We start from the raw sequence: 25,568 nt of genomic DNA, 5'->3' as shown, positions 1-25,568 counted from the left end.
TAATCATGTATATTATTATATTGCTGATTCCTAAAGTGTTAGATAAAACATCCGAGCCTGTGTGTGCAGCACATACATTGCAGATGTTACTCTCCTGTGAATACATGCCCAACACATATCTTGGTGAATTACTAGGGCAGAAGGGAAGAACATAAATGTTTTGGAGCGTAAAATGAAGCCACGGATTTTCATCCAGGAATTCATAAACTGAACCTGAATACTTTGAGCTCAGCTAGAATGGATAATAGTAGTGGAGGTCTGTGCTTTGTCTGGTGGCAGTTTATGTACTCCTGATGGAAAACTTACTTTTTCTTTTCAGCTTCAAGGCAGGGGAGGGTGTTTGGGGAGACTGGTTTGTTGGGTTTTCTTTTAATACCTGGATCTGTAGTGTAAAAGCCATTCATTAGCAGAATAGCTTTGATTTGTCAAGGTCCTTACAACTTGTGTGCACAGTTTCTGCTAAGAAATCTAAAAATAACAAACCTGTGTAAAGCCATTCAGTAACCTGTTGAATGTTGCCTAAGCAGTTGTTTAGTATGGGAGAAAGGAAAGCTGCTGTGACCTACAAAGTGACAATTCATGGAATTCCAGGCCCGGAGCCCTTCACTGTGTTTAATGTAAGTGGAGGGACCACAGCTGCACAGCTTCTCCATCAGGTAAGTTGCACTCTGAATTGCAGGCTCTTTATTGCAAGAATCCACACTAACATCACTCTGGACATTTGTCTCTCTGCATTTCCCACATGGAGGATCGTTCATTCATCACAGCAAGGAGGTGATTTAGCAAAGTATTACTGTGGAATTAATTACATTGCAAACACAGAAGAGCATCAGTGAAATTTTCCCAATCTTGGATTCAGAGAATGAGTTTTACAATCTTAGACCGTATTCTTTATTAGTATTTTACTCTTTGGACATATGCAGATGAGAAAAACAGCGTTTCTGACCAAAGGAGGCAGTGGGCTGTCCTTACAACAAGGTCAAACATTTCTACGCAATTCTTTGAACTCGAGTTCATAGGAATACAGAGTAAAAGAGGCCTAAGTTCATGAGTAGAAAAACCAGTTAGCTCAACAGGCATTGTTGTTCTAGCAGTGGGAAAAGACTGTACTGTCCTGAGATTGTGACTAAATTGTCTGGCCAGGCAAACAGGACAGAAATAAGCCCAAATAGTACTGCCTTGTCTGGAATAGTTGAACTGCTTGGCTAAAGAGAACAGTACATTACTCTGGAGTAAAATACCTGAATAATAAATAGCACATCAGAAATCTTGCCTGCACTGTCAGGATAGTTATCGATTCTTAAAGCCTCCTTGTTCATTCTCATTTATAACTACTAATTATGCAGTGTTTATATTTAGCTGTCTAATTGCTGTGTGTTTATTGTGGTCTCTCTTAGCTTTTGGCTGCCACAAAAGGCACCGAGTCATGTGCTGCAGACTATTTTCTAATGGAAGAGAAAAGTTTTATATCTAAAGAAAAGAGTGAATGCAGAAAACCACCATTCCAGAGAGTGATTGGGCCTGAAGAAGGAGTAGTGCAGCTTTTAAACAGTTGGTTCCCAGAAGAAGGATATGTTGGAAGGATTATCTTTAAAACCCGAGAGGAAGTAAGTCTGTTTTATCTAAACTGTTATTTACAAAGGTAGCTAAAAATAGCTGTGAGGACCAGGAAACAAAAGGGTGTAGTATTTGTTTCACTATCTGGAGACTAATGTCAATGCTGTGTACATCATTTAAAAACAAACATAACTCTAAAGTGAAAGAAATTAGACTTTATACACCTGTGTGACACTAACTTGACTTCACTCAGCTCTAGTACCAGCTATGGTGTTTAATTGTTATTGCTTAGTTAGCAGTTCTATGCCACTGGCTTGCTGTTTTGACTGACAGGTCTAATTTAATACAAATCAAGACATTGAGCTGATAGGACATTAATATAAAGATATTTAATACCAAAGGATCGTAGGTAACCGAACTCCAGATTACAATTACAATCAATCAATTTAGATGCCAGCAACTTCTCTGTTCAGAAAAAATAGAATGGATTTTAATATTAAAGAAGTCTAAAAACCTCAAAGGATTATTAAATTATCAATGATAGCCTAAAATAATTAAATAGGTTATTTCTGTTAATTTAAAGGAGGAAGGTGAAGTGATCACTTTAAATTATGAGCAAGACATCCAAAGCTTGACAATATGCTACTGCCCAGGCTGATGAGAGAAACAAAAAAGCAGGAGAAAGACACTTAATGATCTCATTTTCAGAGGCACTTCCACTGGTCAGTTCAGCATGTACTGAAGCTTGTTTAATCTTAACATAGTAGTACATGCACACATAGGTTTATACACACACATTTTGCACACACAAATGACAGAGATGCTCTAGGATCCTTTAAAATGAAAAGAAATATTTTAACTGATTATTTTTATACTTTTGATAAAACTGCAAATTTTCAGGTTACCATTATTATTATGCAAATCTTTATGTTGTTTTCCTCTATCTCTAGTATTTGGAGCATAAATCACTATCTATAAATTTGTTTGTGGAAACAGTAGCCTATTTAATTAACTGCAATATTTACTTTGTAAGTGCATGTGTCCACAAGTGTGTCACTACCAAACCCTATTCTTTCAGAAAACCTGGGCTAGAATCTGTCTTCATAGATGAGAAAATCATGCTGCAGTTTTGTCCTGGGATGGTGGGACCTCAAAGCACTCCCTGTAATTTTGAGCTTTTCTGCAGATAGCAGCCTCAGATCTTGGAGCTAGAAATGAAGCTGTAAATTTACATGGAGAAACATGGAGCAGGCCCATTTGCAGGGTGTCATACACAGCCCATATTTACAGCGTACAAATTCAAGCTCTTTTACAAGGGGTTGAAGAAAATGCATCATCTGAGAGAAGGTACAAGGAGGAATTCTATCTAAAATGTGCAGTAGTCATTGATCCTGACAAAGGACAGAGAAGCAGCTGCCTTCTTGCCCCATGTGACAATGTTCACTCGGACTCGCACTGTCTAAATTCTTTCGGCTTTAGTGAAGGGACAAGCAGAGAAAAGGACATGTTCCGCCATCTCCCATCATACTGATGCCATTTCATTACAAAACATGATTCTGCATATGTAAGGAGATGCAAACATAAGGAAATGAAGGATTTAAGTGACTGGTTTTGCATAATGTAGTACTATGCACGCCTCCATTCTGTGCCAACTATGAAAGGTATTTTAGACGCTGTTTTTAGGAACACAGGTATTTGTTATCAGCAACAGTGGCTTGTCAAAACTTCTGTGTAGAAGACTTGCATTTGATGAAATAAAAGCTTGGGCAACAGCACAGTGTCCGATTTTCATGTGATAAAAACCTTTTGTGACCTCCAGCTCTGAGTTACATCTCTGAAGGAAATGAATTTGTGTCTCCTTTTTTCCACAGAATTTAAATGAGAGAAACGTCTTCCAGGAAGCAAAGGAAGATGCAGCCATCAGCTCTGAGGATGACAGTTTCTTTGTTCAGGTACATGATGTTTCCCCAGAGCAACCACGCACTGTCATCAAAGCTCCCCGCTTCAGCACAGCTCAGGACGTCATACAGCAGGTAAGCAGCAGGTTTCCGTGTAGTAGGACTGAAACACATAGGGTGGAGGTTGGTTTCACACAAGATAAGGTGGGGTTTGTTCTCAGCACTAGCTGAGGAATTGGTTTAGTAACCTGAATCTGAGGCAATGCTTTCTTTTTTGTCTTCTTTTTTAATGCTTTTAAACAGACTCTTTGCAAAGCCAAATACTCCTACAGCATTTTGAGCAATCCAAATCCAAGTGATTATGTGCTGTTGGAAGAGGTGGCAAAAGAGCCAGCAAACAAAAAGTCTTCCATGTCTAAACCATCTCAGAGGATTCTCTCTGATCAAGAGTGTGTGTTTCAGGCCCAAAGCAAGTGGAAGGGGGCAGGAAAATTTATCCTTAAGCTCAAGGAACAGGTTCAGGTAAAAGATTAAATACTTTGCATCAGGTTTTATAGATTGTGTATGACCAGCTTAATGGGAACCTGTTTTCAGTGGGAGGGAGACACAACTGGTGTGAGGGTGGACAGGGAGAAGAGACTACAACAAAAAGCAGATTCCTCTTTTCTGTGCAACTTCCTTTTTTTCTTTGCCAAACTGCATCAGTTACATGCAGCAACCCGGTTCCCTTGCAGCCTGCAAATCCTGTGACAACCTTTATCTTCTGCTACCAGCTTTCTGGTTTTCAAAATCTTCTGGCTGTGCATGCCATGCTCCCCATCACAGGGAAGCAGAACAAATGGGCACAACTTAACTACTGGAATAAAGTCCCTTTATTCCTGCCCAGTGAAAGAGTTTTGTTGCTTTATCATAGTCTTTGGAGAACAGCAGGAATGATGGACATGCCTGCTGGGAGAAGCTGTGTTCTCCCTTTCAGCAGATGCCACCAACCCACAGCAGTTGTTGCTTTTAAGTAGCTGCCATAAGCACAGATTTCTGTATCAGTTTATACCAAATCTGCTAAACGTATCTTTGACAATGCATAATTTTCAATTAATTTGTTTGGAACAATCAGAACGTGCTTGGCTATGAAAGCACAGCCGCACAGAATTTCAAAAGGGAAGACTGCTTAGAATAGAAATATTTCAGGTGTTTTCATAATCCCATGTTTCACAGCTACGAACATCCTGTTAGACCACATCAGTGATACAATTTATGTCTCTACAGGCAGCACGAGATGACAAAAGGAAAGGCATTTCCTTTGCCAGTGAGCTCAAGAAGTTAACCAAGTCAAGTAAGCAGTATCGGGGATTCATATCGCCACCCCTGCAGGTCTCGCCGGATGGTCCACAGGGCAAAGATGAAAGGTCTGCGTGCAGTTTGACTTTTAGTGACATTACGGAGTAACAACCACTGTTGCCTACAGGTCGATCGATTCAGGTATGAGATACTAATTCTAACTCTGAGCACTCATTTAATATGTGATTTACAGAGTTCTTTTTCCAAAGCTGGAATTGGTTAAACCATAGTGAGGTAGAAGGGGCTGAGAGGAAGATCCATACAAGGCTTACCCATTGGTGTGCATAGACAGTATGGTCTTCAGTTATTTATTGTGGCATTTGCGACAGTGAATCAGCATGGTGTGAAGACTGGAGTTTCACACAATTTCTCTGCCCATTTAAAAACCAAACCCTGAAATGCTGGATCCTGGTTGATTTTATAGTATGCATTTTAATCAGCTAACTGTGCTTAAATAACGATGGCCTGTTAGTCTTTTGCCCTGGGTCAAAGTAAATAGAAGTACACAGCAGAACTTCCATTATTAATTACATGCATATAATAAAATCATCAGGATTGACAATCTCCTTTTTAGCTAAAACAAGTTTACAGTGTTCATTTCTCTCTGGCAATTTTGACAGAAATGTTTAAATATTTTTAATGTCCTTTCTGTATCTATTCAGTTTCTTCCATCTTGCTTGACTTAAATCAACAAATGAAATACAAAATACTGCCCTGTTGTAGCACATTTAATTTGTCTGCTGGCATACACTAGCCAGGTATTTACACAGTGCTATTACAGCATTGAGGTATCATCTGAGAAGCTGCAGCTCACTGTAAATGAATCTTTTTCATTGTTGATAATCCCATCCCATATATGGGCAATTTAAGATTACGTTTTTTCCTGTGTACACCTAACTATCAAAGCATTATTTGAGATCCATTTTCATGCTATTGCCAAGTCATTAACAAAATTCAAGTAATATTTTCATTTGCAAAATATTCCAAATATGAAGGGACAAATTTCATACCCCATTTCTTGGCTACTATAAACCCCCTAAATCATCAAATCAGATGAATTGAAGGAAAGCAAAGCAAATTACGGAAAGATCCCAGTCACGTTCCGTCTTCTGTATTTCTTTATTTTTGAAAACTGGAATTGACATCACTGAATCCTTCTGCAGTGCCTTAGGAGCCTGCTGCGGACTGACCTGGTCAGCAATTGTGTGCCCTGGCCTACAGATGCATAATACAGGCACTGCTGCTAGATTAGCATCCAGAACCCGGAAATCCTAAATGGGAAGGCATAGATTGGAAAGATGCCTGTCAGCTATCGGAAGATTCTTCTCTTCCCGTATCTTCACATCTGCAGATTCTCGCTAGGCGGATGACGAAGTGTTCTTGGACTGTGTGCTGTAAACAAATGCGTGCCGTCACCCTCCCCTTTTTAAACTAATTTTATCTAGTTGCCACTAGGAAACTGAAGGCAGAGAACCAGAGTGTTCTTTTATGTGTATTATATTAAAATAATGCACTTTTACCTAAAGATTTCAGCTAAACACTGTGCTAAGTGATTGTAAAGAGATTTAAATATACTGTAACTTCCTCTGCATTTCTGTTTAACTTTGGTGAATATACACAAAACACTCAAATTATTTATGGTTTATCTACTTCAACAAAATAATGTACAATAGCTAAATGCACCTAACAGGTAGCGATACTTTGACAAAGAATAACATTTTCTTCTTATGAATTCTAGTTTTCCAGGCTTGTGTTTAAAGAAAGAATATTTATTATCATGTTCCAAAGTACATGCCATTGTATAATATATTTATCATATGCTACTATTTAGAAAATGCAAAACTTTTACCTCTCTCTAGATTTAGAGGAAAAAAAATGTTTTAACTCTTCCAGTTGTTTCTTTTCAGCACAAGATGTTCAATACCCAAAACTGACCAAACTCAAATCAATGCATTGATAAATTTAATTAACATTTCAAAATACATTTTCCATACAGTCAGGAAGTGTCGTTTTACTTGCCTGTTAAACCCAGAGAGTATAAAGAATTCTTACGGTGTAACTCCTGATATTCTTGTTTACATAGACACACTGTTGTAAAGTTTTATGTTTGCTGAATTTGTCAATGATACATCAGTTAGTTGTGGTTGTCTATTTTTTTTTCTCCATGGGAGTTATTAATGTGTTTAGTTAAAACAGTCCATACCAACCTACAGGGGCACAAATGAAGCAGTTGCTGAAATCAGCCATCACACTAATTTTCCGCAAGGAGAGCATCTGTAGTGAAAGATCTGCTCTGTACACGCTTTGTCTCCCTAGACCAAGTCCTAAAGAAAGCATTTCAGTTACCTGGTGTGGCTAAGTCAAAAACCCCATGAATACAGGGAGTGATTCATGCACTCCGTTATTCCACATCAACTTTAGCACTCCAGCACAAAATGCTGCTCCTAAGCAAGAGGCATCAGGCAAAGGATAGAACAGCAGTTGTAACTAAAATGAGGTTTACTTTTGATAGTGCAAGGATGAAAGGTAAAGAAGTTACACACAGTAGTGCCGTGACAATCAACCTTCCCCCCCCAATAATTAGAAAATTAAAGCAAAGTTATTAACTGCCATACAAACAACCAGCAGAACCTGCATTCTGTCACCAGAAGCTATTAAGTCTTTCACTATGCTACAGAGAATTCCTACAAAGTAGCCATTAGCAAGGCAAAAAAGTGCCCCCTTGAGGTCATTCCAGCTTTCAGGAAAAATAACCACAGGCACACAAAAGGTTTCCCCATGGCCTGTCCTCCCAGAGGACATGCGCTCCTCCCCACTGCTTATCTTCTGCACTGACGTAGCAAAAGAGCGCTTTGCAACTCAGCAATATGATCCAATCAAACACCCCACCCCTAGCTCAGCCTCTTCACTTGGGAATGATGAATTCTAACCACACAGCCCCTGTAAGCATGAGGTACAACTCTCTCACCGCACCCCCAGGGCACAAGCATCACACAAGCCTGATACTGAGTAAAATGTTTGTTGGAGGTGATCTTACCCAGAGGTTGATAGGCAGTTTGCTTTGGACTACTTTGGAATTACTGGGAAAAACTTATATTCATCTACTGCACAATTTAACTAATGCAACTTTTTTAAATGTTTGTTAGTTTCATTCTCTCTCATTTTAACACATCAGCAGTGTCACATCACTAAGAGTTATTTCTTTCGATGTTTTTATGGCATTTTAGAAAAAAATACTTTCTATAGGGTTTGACCGTACTGACTTCTTGACATCACCTGTAGTATCATAGGAGTCTGGAAGACACACTTGCTAATTCATTAGATTCAACACAGAAAGTTCTTACGCCCATGTTACCATGCAGTAATAGTTCTCTGCCACAGAGCTAAAAAGAAGGAAAAAAACCTTTGGGCAATCAAGGGACAACAGTAGCCATGTCACATTGTGTAACACACAGCAGCCTGAAGGTTTGTACTATTTCTTCTAATACAATCATTCTGTAGCTGTGGGAATAGTTTATTTAAAGTATCTTCTTCATCAGTCAGAGCCTAAAGTTACTTTTGCTGCTGCTCATCCCAGGGAAAGAGAACAGCAAAGTACTCATCTTCCTATTAAAAAAAAAAACAAAACTTCACAGGCAGTATGAATTAATTTCAAGTTTAGGTATTGGTAAATATCCAAGTATACTTTTGTTAGCAAAATTTGATATATTTTGAGGTGAAGCTGGGAAGGAAAATAGCATCCTTCCCTTTATGTTGGTTCCAAGTATCCTGATAATGAAATACACTTCTGAAGCATTAACCATTTTTATTTGGGTTTTTTTCTTTGGTGAAAAGCCAGCTGAACAGATTTCATGTGCTGAATTATTGTTCTAATAGGAAAGTTTATTCTGCTTAGCCACAGATTTTATGTCTGCAGGAATACCTGTCCACACATTCCTATGGCAAGACTGACAAAATAACTTTGTCCCTTTCTGTGCTTGTGGCTTGGCATGGACATCAATTAGGAAAATACATTCATTTTTACATGACAAATTATTTACAGGAAGCAACTTCCAGGATAAAGTTTGAAAGAAAGGAATGTAAATAACCGACACCTTCCAGAAACACAGAGTTTCCAAGTAGTAGCAGAGCCTCACGCTGCACAGTTCACAGGTGAAAATCTCATGCTCTGTTGCCTATAGGCAAAAATAGAGTAGCATTTTACTCTATACTATTTTAAAACCACTGTTGCTTTTCTACCACTTTCTTAGCTTGTCCTTGTGCAGCATTTTGCTGCATGCAGTGACGTGACTGTATGGGATAGAAGCTGGGCAGCCACAGGTCCTGGTCTAGTTGGTTTGGACCAACTGGTCCTGCAGTACTAGTTGGTTTGCAGGAACTGAGGCACATCAGGAAGTACTTCCTATTACCTGAAGCTTTTCCTGTTTCTTTCTTACTGATCCCAAGTTTAGCAGTTAGAATAGTAGCAAATGCTACATCAGTTTTAATTTTGAAACCTAAGCACATTATTTTTATTGCTACAAATAGGACTAGATGAAGTATCTCAATATCCATCTTTAGAAAGCCATCTGCTTCTAGAAATCATGTGTCAAGAATTAAAGACTTTAACATGGAAAATTCCTCAAGAATACATTCTCCTACATTCATAGTTTGTCTTTAAAAAAGAACAACTTGCTGGTAACTTTACATGTCACCGAAAGGTTGAGTATGCAGCTTCTGAAACTGAACTGTCCATTCTGCTTTAGGCCTCCAAATACTTCAATTAACATTTGATTTGTAATCACTGGCTGTTACTATTCCACTCTGAACCTCAGTTTTCTTTTAAGTAGCCTACTAAGTGTAACAATGGTGGCATTTCTTCCTGTCTGTGATAAATAACTTCAGTAGTGGTAGACATTTGGCAGAGTTAGCACATTAAACACAAAAATAAATAGCAGTAAATAAACTTTGCTCCAATAGACGAATAGGGTGTTTCAGAATGACTTAGTTGTACAGTTGTCTTCTTCTGCCTCTTCAAGCATTCTGTCGAAGTATTCTGACAATGCAACATCACTATGTGCCAGTCTTTCTATTGTTTGGAAACTATGTAAAATGAGTAATTTTAAAAGTGACTTTTCCACCTGGACTATTTTCTCTCTGCCTACTTGAAGAATAAACTTGTATTTGTATATGTTGTAAAAAAAATAAATGGTTTATGATGTTGACACTTTGCTTTTGCCTTCCTGAACTGAAAAAGTACTGGCAAGTGGTCACCTTGGAATTTTTCAGAACTTAAATCACATCTATATTTGCAGACACTTAATGGAAAAGAACCACTCAGAAGTGATGGGAACAGCAACCTAACCAGACAGAAGCACATGTATTACATTGGCGGTTTTGTAATCCACACAGTAAAATACTTATTTTCTGTTCTATTTATAGATAGATATCTATTCCAGAAATGCTTGTGAATTTGTTTAGCTACCTGAAATTTGGTGAACTAGCCTGGATGATATTAAAAACTAAAAAAGTGGAATTCAATAGCTTCCTTTTCATCAGAGATGAAGACGACCCCACCACATGCAAAATCATTTCAAGATGAGGTAAATGGTTAGGAGACATCGGAAGGAAAACAGAAAAAACACAATACATACGCCAAATCTCAAAGTACTTTAAACATCAGACGAATCAAAATTCTGTTAAAATTTCAAAACTATTTATTAATTTAGCAACACAACCCAGTGATTTCTCAGAATTACATACATATACCTATATTCTGTTAGAAAAATTAGAAAATATATAAACAAAAATACCATAAGGCATGGCTGCAGACAATTTTAAAATCACCTGGTTTTGTATCTTTTTTAAATTACTGATGCGACTGACTGTTTATTCTGGTTCCCAAGTTTTGAGAACATGAGCTCAGTGATTGGAACTGTGTGAAAAACTGCTGTTACATATTTTATGTGGCTCTAAATTCACACAATAACCCACCTGAATTCCTTTAATGGTGAGTGGAAATTTCTTCCAGCCGGTCTTTCTCTCTAATTAAGAAGCCAACTGAACATGACTGACAGATATATCTACAACAAGGATGATTCCTTCAAGTGTTTAGCAAAATCCAAGAGCTTTTGTACAATAGTCCCACTGCGGTGTTGTTGAAGCTGGTTGTTTAGCTCTTCATCTATAAATGAATCCTTTTGTGAGAATGTGTCCTGAAAATTACAAAACATTAGTTCCATTACTAAACAAGGCCAGTATGTGTTTTCCATGCATAGCTTAAATTAGCAGTTATGTCCATTATTGCCACCTATGGACAGTCTCTTCTTTCTGTTATCTTCCTCTTTGTTTCTGCTACCTGAAAGACCTTCTGCATTTCCTTAATCAAGTGCTAAATAAATGTCTCTCCTATCTGCTGTTCTCAGCCTTGTTCTGTCAGAGCTGATAACGGAACACCCCAGAGCAGGGCAAACACATCAAGAAGTCATTCTAAAAGGACAGAGTAAGTAGAAATACATTTTCAGAAAGTGCTTCTCTACAGTGGAAAAAAACCTGTGCTCTCAAGGCTTTAGGGTGACATTACCGAGTTACAAACTGAAGGCACTAACAAGGTTAATAAGTTGTAATATTTTCATGAGGAAGAAAAAAAATTAATGATCACTTTTTAAAGGACACACCACTCACTGTACATTTAATGGAGATTGGATCTGGAACATTCAGTGCTGAGGCTCTAAAAAGTGTTCATCCATTTCTCCTGTTTATACATTCACTCTTTGTTCCCTTCAAATTTACACTTTAAAGCTGTAACATGCCACTAATGGGGATAAGTATCCTTCTACTCAATCAAAGGCTCTGGAAATCCAGCTGTCCTGCCAACTACCAACACTGAGGAAAGAATGCTGGCTCTTTATTACTGCTTTTTGAACAAACATTAGTTCATCACTACAGAAGAGGGACAAGAAATCTGCACTGAACCATTGCAAAGTGCATAAGATAAATGACAGACAAGTAAAGTAACAGCTACCATATTCATCTTGCTACATGAACTGATGCTATGGGAGGTGGAACTATGCATACAGCTTTTTCTTCCTTCTTTATAGTCAATGCTATATAATGCCAGTTAAAAAAAATAAATACTTGAAACAGAAAGTGCAGAAACCAGAAAGCCAAAAGAAGTGCGCTAATGCCTGGGCACTGCATAGTGAGTCAGCAGACAGATACAAAGCTATCTTGGCATATTGTGGTTAAAAAAGGCACACAGATTGATGAGACAGTACCTTTCTTCTGGGTGTTACTGATGCAACAGGAGGATTAAAGGTCATTCCTCTCATACTGTATGCCTCAAAATGTTCTGTAGCAGGCCTACAGCAAAAACCACAGTGAAAGAATAACAGTATTAGACACATTTTTAAATAATGTATCAGCAAATCAAGAGCAGATTTTTACACACAGCATTCACACCCTGTATCATGCTTTAACAGAACTCAGAGTAAGGAGCATCACCTGGAAAAGACTGAAAGTCAACAAGCTGGGAAAGAATACAAGTAAAAGCAAGTAAAATGTGTTTAAATACTGAGTTGGAGGATGGAAGAAAACTGTTCTATTGACTTGCAAGAGCTCCAAGCAGTCACTGCTTGCCCTGTACAAGCAAGCAAAAAAAAAAACCAACTAAAAATAAATAAAATACATGGATAAATATTATCTAGCTGATCCTATCTGCTCCAGTCTCCAACAGTTCTTCACCAAAGGGTTTTATGAAAATCATGCAGCCGTGGGAGAAGAAGGAATACTGTCATCACATAGGAAAAGAACTGGTTAAAAGATAGGAAACAAGGGACAGGAGATACGATGAATTTTTACCCTGTCAAGAAGAACCTATGGATTTCCACAATGTCTGTGCCAGGACATTGCTTTTCAACACACTCAAATATCAACTGGAGGGTATCAAATTATTTGTGGCAGTAAGAATGAGCTGCCTGTAAAGAACTGCAGATAGTCTGTATGAGGTGGCCAGTAAAAGGGCAAATGAAATTTAGTGTGGAAAAAAACAGAGAAAAGCAATCTCAGCTTCACATAAAAACAACAGGCTCTGAGCTGACCACTGTCACTTAAGGAAAAACAATCTTCTTGTTATCTTGTTATGACAGATACTTTCCTGGGACTTGTGATCTTAATGCTGTTTGGAGTTGAAAAGAAACGAGAACAGAATAGAAAATAGTTACATCAGTGTATATAAATCCACAGATCACTCACATCTCAAATACTGCATCTGAGTCTCTGATTTCCTCATCTTGAAATAGTTGAGTTGGTAAAAGTTCAAGAAAAGGCAACAAAGATGATGGAAAGTACAAACAGCTCCTGTCTGGGTCACATCTCTTCGGCCAGAAGAGAAAGTAGATGGAGGGTGGCATGGTTTAGTGCGAGGTGTCCCTGCCCATGGCAGGGGGGTTGGAACTTGATGATCTTAAGGGCCTTTCCAACCCTAACTATTCTATGACTCTGTGATAGAGGTCTATCAAGTTATGTGAGGCACAGGAAGAGTGTATTAGAGCAGACTGTTCATTTCACCTCCCAGAGCAAGAACCAGGATGGCTGTTCTTTTGTTTTAACATATGCAGACTTTACGCTGCAACTTGGTTTCCAGTTTACACTGGACAGCCACAGTTCAGTGATCCTGATCCATATGCGCATCAGGGCTGCTACTGAGAAAATGCAGCCATTTTGCTCCCATGGGAAGAAAGAACACTGCACTTCCAGATTTTTACCCTGGTCACAGCCTGAGAACAAGCCTTAAAGGAAAAAAAAAAAGGCAGCCAACATTCTGTAGTGGCAGAAGAACAAAGGAAGTGAATTTGAAGAACAAAATCTTTTCATTTTATGGATAATTATTTTTTGGCATTCCTTCAATAAAGTATGAGCAACAGCTTCTTTTCAGGCACTATTTTTAAAAATAGAACCCTCTGATAACTCACCTCTGGCTCAAATCAAGTGAAAGAGCTGCTGAGCCTTCAGTTGGAGCACCAGCAATAAGGTGAGCTGCAAATTTCTGCACTGTTGGATGATAGTGTCTCTGAAAGAAACAAGAAACTGAGAGATAAGGGATAATGTATTTATCTATTGATACTAGCATTTATTTCCATTTTGGCAAGACGGCAGATTCTGCTTTTGTTTTAGACAGAAAAAAATGAGCACCACAAAATCAGTAAGTTTCTGGGGTTAAGTAAATGAGAACACCCAGTCATACATTTATCCACTAGCATGTCATGCTGTAAATGCAACTCTCCACAGCTAATCTAGTTCCTAGTCCCAGAAGGCAGGAGAAAGGGCAGCGGAAGCCCTCCCCATGCCTCAAACTCTGCACCCTGGCTGGAATGACAGATCAAGGTGTCAGCTGCTCCCCAGAGAAGGGCTGGAATGCAAGAGAACTTAACAAATTGAAATAGTCTCCAAAGAAGTCTTATTAGGCAATCTGCACTAAGATCCAGTGTGGCGCTATCATAGGGGATGTATAACATCCCCTTTTGAGCTCAGTCTTACCTTGTATCACCATGCTGCTCTTTGTTTTTTACGGAATAGGCTCATGTGGGCCAGAACTGATTGGTAAAACTGCAGACCCATGTTTGCTATTTGGGTAAAGCATGTAAACATTTAGCACCTATTTATTGCTGACCTTTACTTCCCAAATCACTCAGCTACTCACTGACCTGCAATAAATGCAGCTCCCATAGAGCTGTGTTCTGAGCATTGCAATGTTCTGGTTCATCTAGTTCTGGAAGATAAACTCCACTGCCTTGAGATTCATTGTCCAGTAAGAGGTCCATCCTTGGGAAAGTCTACAACAGAAAAAAAAAAAAGGACTAAGTTGCTTACATTACATAACCAATTCTAACATGGTTAAGTCAAGTTCAGGGCTCTTTCTATATTATTCTGTACCAGCAGTATTTAAGGATCCTCAGTTTTCATCCTTTGTGCTTAAGAAGCTTCAAAATAGTTTGCATAAAATCAGTGTCAAAAAAATCCAACACCCTTTAACCAGTAAGCTAAAAGTTCCAACAAGTAAAACTTACTTGCATTAATACCCTGTTTGTTGCCAAGATCCCAACACTGGAATTTGGAAGTACATGAAGAGCAAGCGTGGAGAGTCGCTTTAGGAAAGCAAGAGCTCGTTGCTGGGAAACTTGCTTTCTCCGCTTGGCAAACATGACATCCAGGCACTGGAGCACAATCCCTATGTCATCATTGGTACCACCTCAAAAAAAAAAAGGATTTCATATAAAGAGTAAGTAACCATTTTGAGGAATGCACAGTTAAATACTCTTGTCATTGACTGTACACTGAAACCTGAGAAACAGCATGAAAGCTAAGGGGTTGAAGCACATCACTAATGTGACACAGACATAAACATCCACCCTTTTTTGGCAAAAATAGTCCAGTTTTGAAGAGAACAAGTATATCATTGTTTCTGTGCTCCTTTCTAAGAAAATACGTGTTCCATCAAAAATGTCTAAACTTTAGAAGCAGTTAGTGTTTTAATCCTAAATGCATTCATGAGATCATCTTCTATAAATTGTTAAATGGTATGAAGGTTTACTCTTTTACCCATCCAGACTTGTAGAATGCTTTTTATCAATCTTTCCTCTCAGTGAATACACATTTATGAAGTTAATGAAAATAATGTTAATGTCAAACTTTGTAAGTATCTTTTTTCATTAACTATTTGGCTTCTCAGAATTATTTAGATTTGAAAATTCAAAAATAAAATAAGATTTAGATTTAAAAATTCAGACATCAGAATTATAAACATCAGAAATATAAACCAGATATTTCAGAAAACTGATGTTAAATTGAAGCTATTCTTTAAAACATGTAAGAAAAAATAGAGATTGTTTTCTGTTAGGGAAAGAGTTTGAGAAAAAAGAGAGAATTTTTTTAATTGCTGTTGAAAGAAACAATTATAAGGGAGTCAAACAACTTAAACTGCGGACAGGATAAATGCTTATCTAAGACCACATATTTGGCATTCCCTAATGAAATAATCAGAACCTGTTACCATGCATTGCAATAATACTTATAGTATTTGTACTGCAGTGGCACAACGTGCAATTTGAGAAAGAAGTAGATTAAAGCAGATAGTAACATTTTCAGAAGGTAGGTATCTTAAAACAACTGCAGTTTATTAACGTTGCATTAAGGCTATGATACCAAACAAACAGAATAAACATTACCTAGGTACACGCTGAAAATAAGAATCTGAAGTTACCTGCATGTAGGCTGAACAGTGTCTTGTAAAGATGTGTGTAGAATTTCATTGGATCGATGTTAAGAACATCACCTGTTAACATAATCCCAAGTAAATACATTTACTCCATTAATTATCAGACATTATTAAATAAAAGTTTGTTTCCCAAGATCTCTTACCTTGACCAGAGAGTATATGAAAAGCACTGAGAATGCAATGAAGACTCTCACGATAGCTTAAACTCTAAAAATACAAAACTGAGTAAGTACCCTAAAGAACATAATTTTAAGAAATCTGGAATAAAAGCAAGCTCAACTTACCCCAGATGCAATAAGTGAATGAAGGACAATCAACAGGTCATCAAAAAATTCTATATTTATGAGATGAGCAAACCTTGAATAAAAGAAAATTTTACCTTTAAGCTATAGACATTATCTGCAAACTCAGTTCAAAGTATTTTGGATTGCCAAAATTCGCAGCTTAAAAGCAAAGCTAAATCAAATGCTGAACATCTATTATCTTAACAGAGATGGATGATTCAGTGTCCAAGTGCTAATTACAGCTTCCCTAAAGCATAAGAGACATGCTCGTATTCTTCAGGAAGTAATCAGACAAAATAATAGAATCATGTCACATCCTGTTGGGTTTGCATCACATCAATTCTATCGTGGTGAATTTAACATCATTAACATTGAAATGTGCTTAGAAGTAAGTGAAAACTTCAGCAGAGAAATAAAAGAATTTCAACGCATTTGTCAGGGACCATCTTTTGTCACTGCTTATAAATCCCTTTCAAAACCAAAAATCCCTCTGGTGCCTCATGTCTTTTCTAACACACACAAAAGAAGGTGGACTCAGTTCTTACTTTGCAAGACCTTCTAGCACAGCTGGCAAAAGTGGAGACTTCTGAGCTTTCTTCAAGATTCTAAAGTAAGTTACAAACACAATATTCAGGGTCTCTGTATGCTGGAGAAAGAAAACAAAATCAAGTAAGTATTTGATAAGCATGTAAACCAGATATTTCTACTTCACTTAAACTCAACTGAAAATGCTTCTCTGTCAAGCCTGCACTCAGGCCTTCCAAACCAATCCTGGCACTGCCATATATGCTCTTGTCATGCTGAAAAGCTGAAGTCCTGCTCTCCTGCCCCCTATTTTGTCCCCTCACACTCTCTTAGTTAAACAGCCTCTCTTCCCCCTAGTCCATGCTAGTCTTTGCCTAAAGGACACCCTGAGAGACTGACAACAGCCATTTCATAGCATCACATGGAACATGGCACCTAGAGGACATATATCAATGGATTCAATTACGTTTTTTTCTTTTTTGCAGAGTGTGGAAGGAAATAGGAATAGGTAAACTGAGAGAGGCTCATTTACTAAAACCTAGACCTCTGGCAAAATGTTTATAAGCTGTCACCACTACCTAGAGGTGTGGAATGCTGGCTGGGATGGAGGGGAGACACTTGGTTACTTGGCTGCTACTTTGCAAAACCAGGAAAATAATTTCTAAACTACTTACCAGCTTCAGTTTTTTTTCTTTACTTTCTGATGCTTCTGCTTCCAAGAGTTCTCGTTCCAGCTTCTCTTCTGCCTTCTTCCACTGAAAACATACAATTGATTTTAAGACAACAGATTACGTGTGTCCAACCAGCCTGAATATCCAGGTTCCAAAGATACCCAGAGAAAAAAAATCTCTCATGCTTGGTGAGTTCCTTAAGTTACACTGTGATGCTACAGGGTAACCAGCTAAGATGTATTCTTTCCTATCAGAAGCAATTAATCAAAGGTATTATCAACATCAGAAAAAGAAAAAAATAGGAAGATAATTAAGTTCCTTTTAGAACCTCATAAATGTTCAATGCAAAGACTAATCACTGATGCTGACAGATAACACTGGCAACAGAAGTGCAATCATTGCTGAACAAATTGCTACATAAAGTCAGTGCCACAGAGCATGAGAAAGGACAGGTCATACCTTTCTTTGCATTCTTGAAAGATTTTTCCTTTTCTCTTTGTAAGTCATGAACCTTTTCTTTGGTGCAATGTCTTCGGAATCTTTTTGTAATTCTACTTCCTTAATTCTTAAGTGAAGAAATACTTTTAGCACCTATTGTAAAATAAAATAAATACAACGAAAGGTGATCCACAATGGAGCAATGAAGGGTAAGAAACCCCTAGTTCCATTCCAGCTAGTGGGCTCTGCTGGTCAGAGGTTCTTCTGTTTAATTCCATTCTGTTCCTTTATACCTATATCTCATTTCTGCACCCAGTTCGCTCCCCAGCACTGTCCATTTCTAACCATTCTTCCACTTGCCTCTCTCACTTCAGGTCTCCCTGCTGAGTAAATCACATCTCTAAAGGGATCTGATCTCCCAGTCTCCTTCCCCTACCCCATGTATCTTTTGCTAATCCTCTGTCTCAGCCCACTCCTAACCTGGCTGTGTTCTGATCAAGTGAGGAAATTCTGCTTGTCTGTAGCCAGCAGCTGCACTAACTTTAACTTTCAGATTTTTTTTAAACCATTGACAGAAGAAAATTCTGTAGTATAACAGAAAGACTCTTACCTCAGGTCTGACATCATAATTTCTACCTTTCACAAGGCCAGAAATTACTTTAACTACACCAAGTGAAGCATAGCCCAACTTGTCTTGTTTAAAGAGCTTCTTAACTGCCTCACAGCACAGTTCAGAAATCTGAAAAGTGAATTCAAAGAAATTCTTCTGTAAAGCCAAGTCCATGACAACAGCTCACTGCTAATGGTGATGGTATTTACTAACTAGAAAGTGGATACAGCCTTTAAAATAGCAAAAGATATGCCCATAAGATCTGGTTATTGTGGATAAAGCTCAGAAATAGATTATTTTTCATCCAAGACAAGAACTGTTCCCCTAATCAGAAAATCACTTACCTTTTTTGATGCATCATTCATGAGCGGAACAATCAGAACAATAATGTTATTGTGGAAGTTAAAGTGGGGTAGGGCCACAAGCAGCTCACACAGACACTTCACTGCTACTTCTGCCAGACCTTTATATGCTTTTAATGAGATGACATTGCTTTTCTTCAACTTCCTTTGCTTCCAATCTGCACAAAGTATTTTTAGTGATTACTGTTGAGAATGGAGGGGAGAATCTAAATATTTACATTTGTAGTTATTGCAGGCATTCTCCTGCATAGTTCATGAAAGTAATACTTGAAAAATGAGGCAGCATTCAATCAAAGGAGGTAAACTGTGATGCCACAAAGAACTTTACATTTACCATCAAGAAAAGAATGGGAAGTGCTGACTGTACCTTTAATTGTTTGTTCCAGATTTTCCAAGTAAAATTTATACTGGCTTACAAGGCCTTCTTCAAATTCTCTCAGTTTCTGAGTTTCTTTTTTAACCTGTAAACGTAATACAAATCAGATTTTATTCAGAGAGCTAAATCCTGAAATTTTCCGGTGGCAAAAAAACAAAAACAAAACAGATTTTAAAACAATTTTCAGATATCTAAGTAGTAATGTTTTTTTTTGGATGACATTCCTAGAAATATGTTAAAAGTACAGTATTTCTACACATTTCTATACACATATGCTCAGAGGGTCTTTTCCAACTAGGCCTATTTCATTTATGAAGACTGAAGTAGAATTTTCAACTAGATGTTATTTTAAAGCCTCTAAACTGCACTACCTACATTCAAGAAACCTTCTGATGAACTGGGTAAAAACAAGCTCCAGAAAACAAGTTACTCTGCATTTCTTCAGCAAATTATTGAGCATATTTCAAAGAAATCTGTGCCAGTTGGGTAACAATGACGCCGAATTTGCTTTCTTTATAGTTCCCTTCAGTGTGATGCAAAACACCATCTTATTCCAAGGTTTATGATGAAAGTCACCCAGGTTTGGTATACTACCTTCATCACAGGTTTGGTATGCTACTTTCATATACCATTTTTTTTCTTCATTATCACCAGCACCTTACCTACTTACTGAAGGAAGTAAGTAAGAATAAAAGGTTCAGAACAAAGACCTCTGCTCCTAGAAGTGTCACATTTTCCAAATTTCCACAAGTAATTATTTGTCACCCTTTGCTCAAAACTTAAATTCATATTAACCAAATCAGTATTGGCATTTGGCATAACTAAAAAATCTGAACTACTCATAATACCCTAGGAAGAAATCTGGTATTTCACCTTGGTAGCCTTTTCTGCTTCAGTCAGAGGCCGGATTTTGTAAGAAGGCGCAATATCTTTGAATACCTCCATCAAAGAAACCATGACCAGCTTCCGAACAATCACAGCCACATTAGGATCCTGCTCCATCAACATGGCACGCAGCTCCTTCAACTTCTTAATCTGATTAACACAGGAGGCAAAGTCAGCTGAAGATCACTGACAAACCAATGTAAAAACACAATGTACATTTTAGCAATAGCGTGCCACAAGGAACGTGTTTCAAGTTTTGAATACTTGAAAGAGAAAGCTAGTAACTCAGCAGTCACTCAAGACTCAGCACTACATAATGAGGCAAGAAATGCTAGGAATACCAATGAAATTTTTACCTTAGTAATGCTCAAACTATACTTGCACAGAATTATAGAAAATAATTAGCATATTCTGAAGCACCGAGAACTACCAGATACCACCCTTAAATCAGAGTTTAAATAAGGGTCAAGCTTAAGGAACAAAGTAGTTTGGACAAGAAATACCAAAGACAACATTATTCATAACACTACAAGTATTCAGAGGGACAAATTACTCCTGAACAGAGCACACACAAAATCATTTGGATCTTTACCCAACCCAAATCTTTTATACCACTCAAGAGCTGGTATAAATATTCAAATCCTTTATACCACAGTAGAAGTTTCACTGCCACCCCCTAAGAAGTGATACAATACTGACCTTTTTCCTTATTCTACACATATGTTTTTCTGCTTTCATTATTATTTGGCCACTTCAGACTTTTATTGACTTATTGCACACACAGAGATGAATGTTGAGCAAATGCTACCTACATTGTTATCTGGATCAGACAGAATGGCAGATGCTAAGGCAGCTATGTGCATCTTCCTTTCCTGCAGCTTTTGTCTCCTTTGAGCAGCCATTTCTTCAGGAGTGAGAACAGGCAGGGGTTCTTCATTAAAGTCTAGCACAAGATGTGAGAGATAGAAAAGAGGGTTACTAGAGAAGCACCTTAACAAACATGATATTGCAAACTACAGTTCCAGATACCGGATTTCAGATGGGGAATGCGATAACCCCACACAAAGGTTAATACATGCAGTTCCACAGTAAAGGTGGAGATTAATTTTTGGTCCACTAAAAAATCTTATGCTTACAAAAAGAAATGGACCAATGTTTTTTAATCTGCAAATGGTATTCCCTAAGTATAGTGGGAACATACAACATATGACCCCAACTACGTCAAGAAACTACAGTGCTCTGCAATTTGAAGCAAATTATTCAGCACTCACTTCTTTTTTAAAAAAATACAATTGTTTTATTTGTGTTTTCTGAGTATTATTTGGCTGTATGTCCCACCTCAACTTTAGATTATATTTAGAAACTAATGAAAAGAAAACAAGCTCTGAATCACTGTTATGCCTTGGGGGCAACATAGTAATGAACATGTTAAAAAACACTCTTAACAAAATACATTTAAATTACAAACTTCCTTAGGGAACGGCAAAATACTCTTTAGATATGTCAGTGATTTTGGAAAAACAAAAAAAAAACAAATACAAAAAGCAAACATGATGTTTTATTACCCTCTGCATCCTCCATTTCTGCATCCTCTTCTTCATCCTGTGCATCACTGAGAACTGTAAAAACATGAAAAGCATGTAATTAACACCAGAATTTTAAAAGACTAAATTATTTACACCTGGGCTAGTATACCAATTCCAGAATCTGTGTCTTACCTGGCTTTTCCACAGTTTGGGGAATAATGCCACCCTTATCTTTGATTGGAAGCAGATGGATGAGTTCTTTTTCTGGCTCAGTTTGCATACGCCTTGGCATCTTCTCATATTTTTCAATCACACTTTCATGCTTTCGTTTTTTGATGTGAACAGGTTCACTGAAAAATATAAGGCAAACTAAATGAATTAGCTATCTGATTAGACAAGAACCATGCATGACAGAACACTAGCTGGATTAAGTGTCCACACTTAATGGCTGATCTTATTAAGTGGAATGTTTGCGTGTGTTCACCACTGACAGCACCAGTCAGCATTCAATCAAACTGTGTTAATGTGTATCTGCATAGGATGTTTGAATTCAGGACAATACAATGTTTCCTATCTCCTATTTTACAGGAAACTAAATGTGAAATGAAGAAAGACAAAATCAGAGTTAGTTAATTTAGCAGGTCAGCCAACTCTGTGAATTTTGAAACACTGGCAAATGAGTGCAAACACACACATGTGAACTGCTTGCACTGATTTTTGAATTTACCAAAAAAATTTAAATGGTGCACGTCTGTAGTGCAGGCATGCTGTGAAGTGCATTGTCTGTTTATCTTATTAAAAAACTAAAAGCCAGGGATGAAGGATCACATCAATTTCTTTTGAAACTAGACTAAATTATTAATTAGTAACTATAATCAGCATTAACAAATTAATTCGTATTTGAATTAGGAAAAAAAGCTAGAAGAAATGTGCTCTCTTCTTGAAAACAGTCAAAAATGCTTTTGCACTCATTTCAAAATTTAGCCTGACACAACCACTTCAGAACCGAAGAAAACTGAAGTTTACAAAGAAAATTAAAACCAGCCTCCAGCAGCAAGGCATACTGAGTCTTTTCATATTCATCAAAAAAGGCAAGTTAGGATTTTCAAACAAGCATGTAACCAGACTACTCTGTACAGCATATTTGTAAAGACTTACAATCTGCAACTAGAAGTACTACCCTTTTATGTACTTCATTGTGAACTCTACCTAATACCTTGCTCCAGAAAACTGGTAACGAATTTTTTGTATGAATGCTTTGGTGTTGCATGTTTTTTTAAAAGAATTAAGTTTTGGTTTGTTTTGTTTTTTTTATAGCAACCTGTGATGCAATATAGAAAGTACAGGGCCCTGAAGCCCAGGGAATGTCCAGATACTTGAGGGAGGGAAGGGGGGGATATGTATATGGATCAAAGCATTTCCTTCAGTTTGAGAAATGCTACTCATCTCACAGCCAGAGACCTCATGGGAAGGAACACTGTCCAGAAACAGTATCCTGAAGGTCAGGCAAAGCAGGTGAATGCACTGATACACACCACTGTAATAGCATATGCACTGACAGACTAAGAAGACAATGAACTAGAACTACAAAGAAAAAACAGACTGAAAGTGACCTCCTGATATATGTATTATATTACATATTATACATATTAACCACAAAAAGCTGAGTTAATACAAAAAGTAGACATCACAACAATACTCACTTAGAAGAAAGATCTCTGGTTAAAAAGGATGCTTTTAGAGCCAAATCCTCCATTAATTTTAAGTCATCTTCATCCATCATGTCCAGTGGAAGAGCATCTTCTTCCTCTTCTTCCCGTTTTTCAGCTATTTTACAAGATGATGTGACCAGATTAAGATCCTGTATGTATATTCAGACTTGAAAGACTAACCCTGCCTATACTTGTGAGACCATTTTACACCTCAATTCAACCTGGAGCTCATGAACTTTCATGCATGCATTTTGTGTTACCCCAGAAAACCGTCCCTTTATTGTGACATCTGATAATTATTCCAATAACTGTGAATTATTTCCAATAATTGTGAAATCCAATAATTGTGACAGCAAACACATTTCTACCGTCAGATCTTGTTGCCCGAATGGCAACAACACTTTTGTGACTGTCTCCTTCTTCCCTTTAAACAAAAGCAGCAATTATTTGTATGCAGAAACTGAAACTTTGTTTCCTTGACAATTTTACAAGATGAAGCAGGGTAAGGCTTATAAGGGTATTTAATAACCCTTATAAACATTTTCACTTATAAAAATAACTCTGAGCAAACACTTACCTTGATTTTTCCTGCATTCTTCCAAAGGAAAAGGTTTTTTAGAGATAGCATCTCTGACAGCCTCCCTTAGCTTCTTTTGTTCTTTTCGGTACTTCTTAGCAGCACTCTGCTGCTTGTACTGCTTATTCTTTAATTTGTTGTCAAGTTTGATTTTACTAGTTCTCAGTAACTTGCGAAAGCTTGGAACTCGTTTTGTGTTTTTTCTCTAGGAAACAAAACAGAAAACTACAAGTAACTGAAATGTTCATGGCCTTTGTGAAATTTACTTCACTGTTTCAGATCTCAGTAAGTTCATGTTTCTATCAGGGCTGAACCATATGTTTCTTCCAAACAGGACCAGTCAGTTCCCAATTTATCTAACAATGCTACATTTTTGAGAAAAGATACTGGAAAATAATGTTTTACAGCAACATTCTTCGACAACTTTTTTATTAAACCCTATGTCCATTACTTTTAGACACATGAACACTCAAAATACAGTAAACAGATTGTCAGGGCACTGTCTCCTCTCTTCAGGATGCTGATCTTCCCCAACATGCTGTAAGGTACAAAGTACAAAACCACGGTCTAAGAGAAATGTCCTCCTCCTATGCTGAGCCTTGGCTCTCTCCTGTCCCTAAGCCTCCATAACCAGTAGCTGCATGGAGGAGATGAGGCTGCCCTACTGCAAGGCTCAGAACAATCAATACAGGTGCCCTGTGCCAAAACTGCAAAACGCACCTAAGGGTGCTCAGGATGTAAAAGGACGCAGCACAGCTTAGGAGGGGGCATGGAAGGGAAGAGCTGGTAGGGGGAGATAGGTCTCTTTAGTAAGAGGACAAGTGGCTCGATCAGCGTGGGGCTCCTCCAATGCGGAATTATTACTTCACCCTTGCCTTCCCTTTTTCGTTTTGACTGCTGGAAAAGGGCTGAAGAGACAGAAGCAGCACTAACACTTGTCCCATGCCACACACACAACACTGAGCTACAATTGCTACAGACAGCAATGCCCCTGCTCAGAAGCCACCTCGGGGGGTGGGGTGGGGGGCTGCTTTCCTCTTGCGGCGCCACCTCACAGCCCGAGAGCATGCAGGCCGAGCATGGGGTTGCGGGGGGACTGCTGCCCGCTCTGGATAGCTCGCATTTACCGTCCGCCCCCCGGCACCCGGAGTTTTGTGCCTTCCTACAGCCCCAGAGCCGCAGAAGCACCGGACAAGCTGCCCGGTCCGGGAGGAGGCGGAGCCAGCACAGGGAAACAACCCTCTCTCTAGGAGCCCGTGGCAGAGGCCCAGAGGCCGCCCTCCGCACGCGCTGAGGCGCCAGGCCCGCCATGTGGACCCCGACAGGCGAGCCCCGTAGCAGCGGGACACCAGAGCACCGCTCCCTCCACCCGCCGCCTCCCACCACAGCGTCCTACCGGTTTCATGGCGGCGCCTCCGAACGCGTGCACCGCCGGCGACAGCTAGCGGAAACAGCGGGTCGGGGCGGAGCTGAGCCCGGCCCGCCCACGGCCATAGCGGCCCCTGGCGGCGGCGGCCGGGCCCGGCTCTCTGGGCAGCAGCTATTACTGAGGGAG

General features: G+C 38.5%; 2 protein-coding genes across 5 annotated transcripts in view; one reads left to right on the top strand and one right to left on the bottom strand.

Moving 5' to 3' along the window:
- Positions 1–5,589, top strand: part of PLCE1 (phospholipase C epsilon 1) — a 118,699-nt gene extending 113,110 nt beyond the window's left edge. For 3 of the 4 annotated variants that reach the window (XM_061348955.1, XM_061348958.1, XM_061348957.1), the window contains 5 exons: positions 528–656; positions 1,398–1,607; positions 3,429–3,590; positions 3,759–3,977; positions 4,722–5,589. In XM_061348955.1, the coding sequence (XP_061204939.1) occupies positions 528–656; positions 1,398–1,607; positions 3,429–3,590; positions 3,759–3,977; positions 4,722–4,901 (900 nt within the window). In that variant the 3' untranslated portion in view covers positions 4,902–5,589. The remainder of the gene's footprint in view (positions 1–527; positions 657–1,397; positions 1,608–3,428; positions 3,591–3,758; positions 3,978–4,721) is intronic. The other variant, XM_061348956.1, reaches the window with a different exon arrangement.
- A 4,877-nt stretch (positions 5,590–10,466) lies between these two features.
- On the bottom strand, positions 10,467–25,492 carry NOC3L (NOC3 like DNA replication regulator). The gene is made up of 21 exons (XM_061348960.1): positions 25,410–25,492; positions 24,014–24,218; positions 23,428–23,551; positions 21,917–22,074; positions 21,764–21,817; positions 21,011–21,141; positions 20,187–20,348; positions 19,305–19,398; positions 18,920–19,095; positions 18,576–18,704; positions 17,987–18,118; positions 17,531–17,611; positions 16,877–16,977; positions 16,332–16,404; positions 16,191–16,254; positions 16,033–16,104; positions 14,840–15,021; positions 14,477–14,605; positions 13,745–13,842; positions 12,050–12,134; positions 10,467–10,987 (listed from the first exon to the last, which is right to left on the bottom strand). Exons 1-21 carry the CDS (start codon positions 25,416–25,418, stop codon positions 10,856–10,858), a joined length of 2,391 nt encoding a protein of 796 aa, XP_061204944.1. The 5' UTR covers positions 25,419–25,492; the 3' UTR covers positions 10,467–10,855.
- Positions 25,493–25,568: the final 76 nt, after the last annotated feature.

Source organism: Neopsephotus bourkii, unplaced genomic scaffold (assembly GCF_033783945.1).
Source record: "Neopsephotus bourkii isolate Nb327-2 ecotype Australia unplaced genomic scaffold, CSIRO-AGI_Nbou_v1 NB_379, whole genome shotgun sequence".
In the NCBI taxonomy this organism is placed as follows: Eukaryota; Metazoa; Chordata; class Aves; order Psittaciformes; family Psittacidae; genus Neopsephotus; species Neopsephotus bourkii.
Note: the sequence above shows the minus strand (reverse complement) of the source record. Positions and strands in the feature narration are given on the sequence as shown.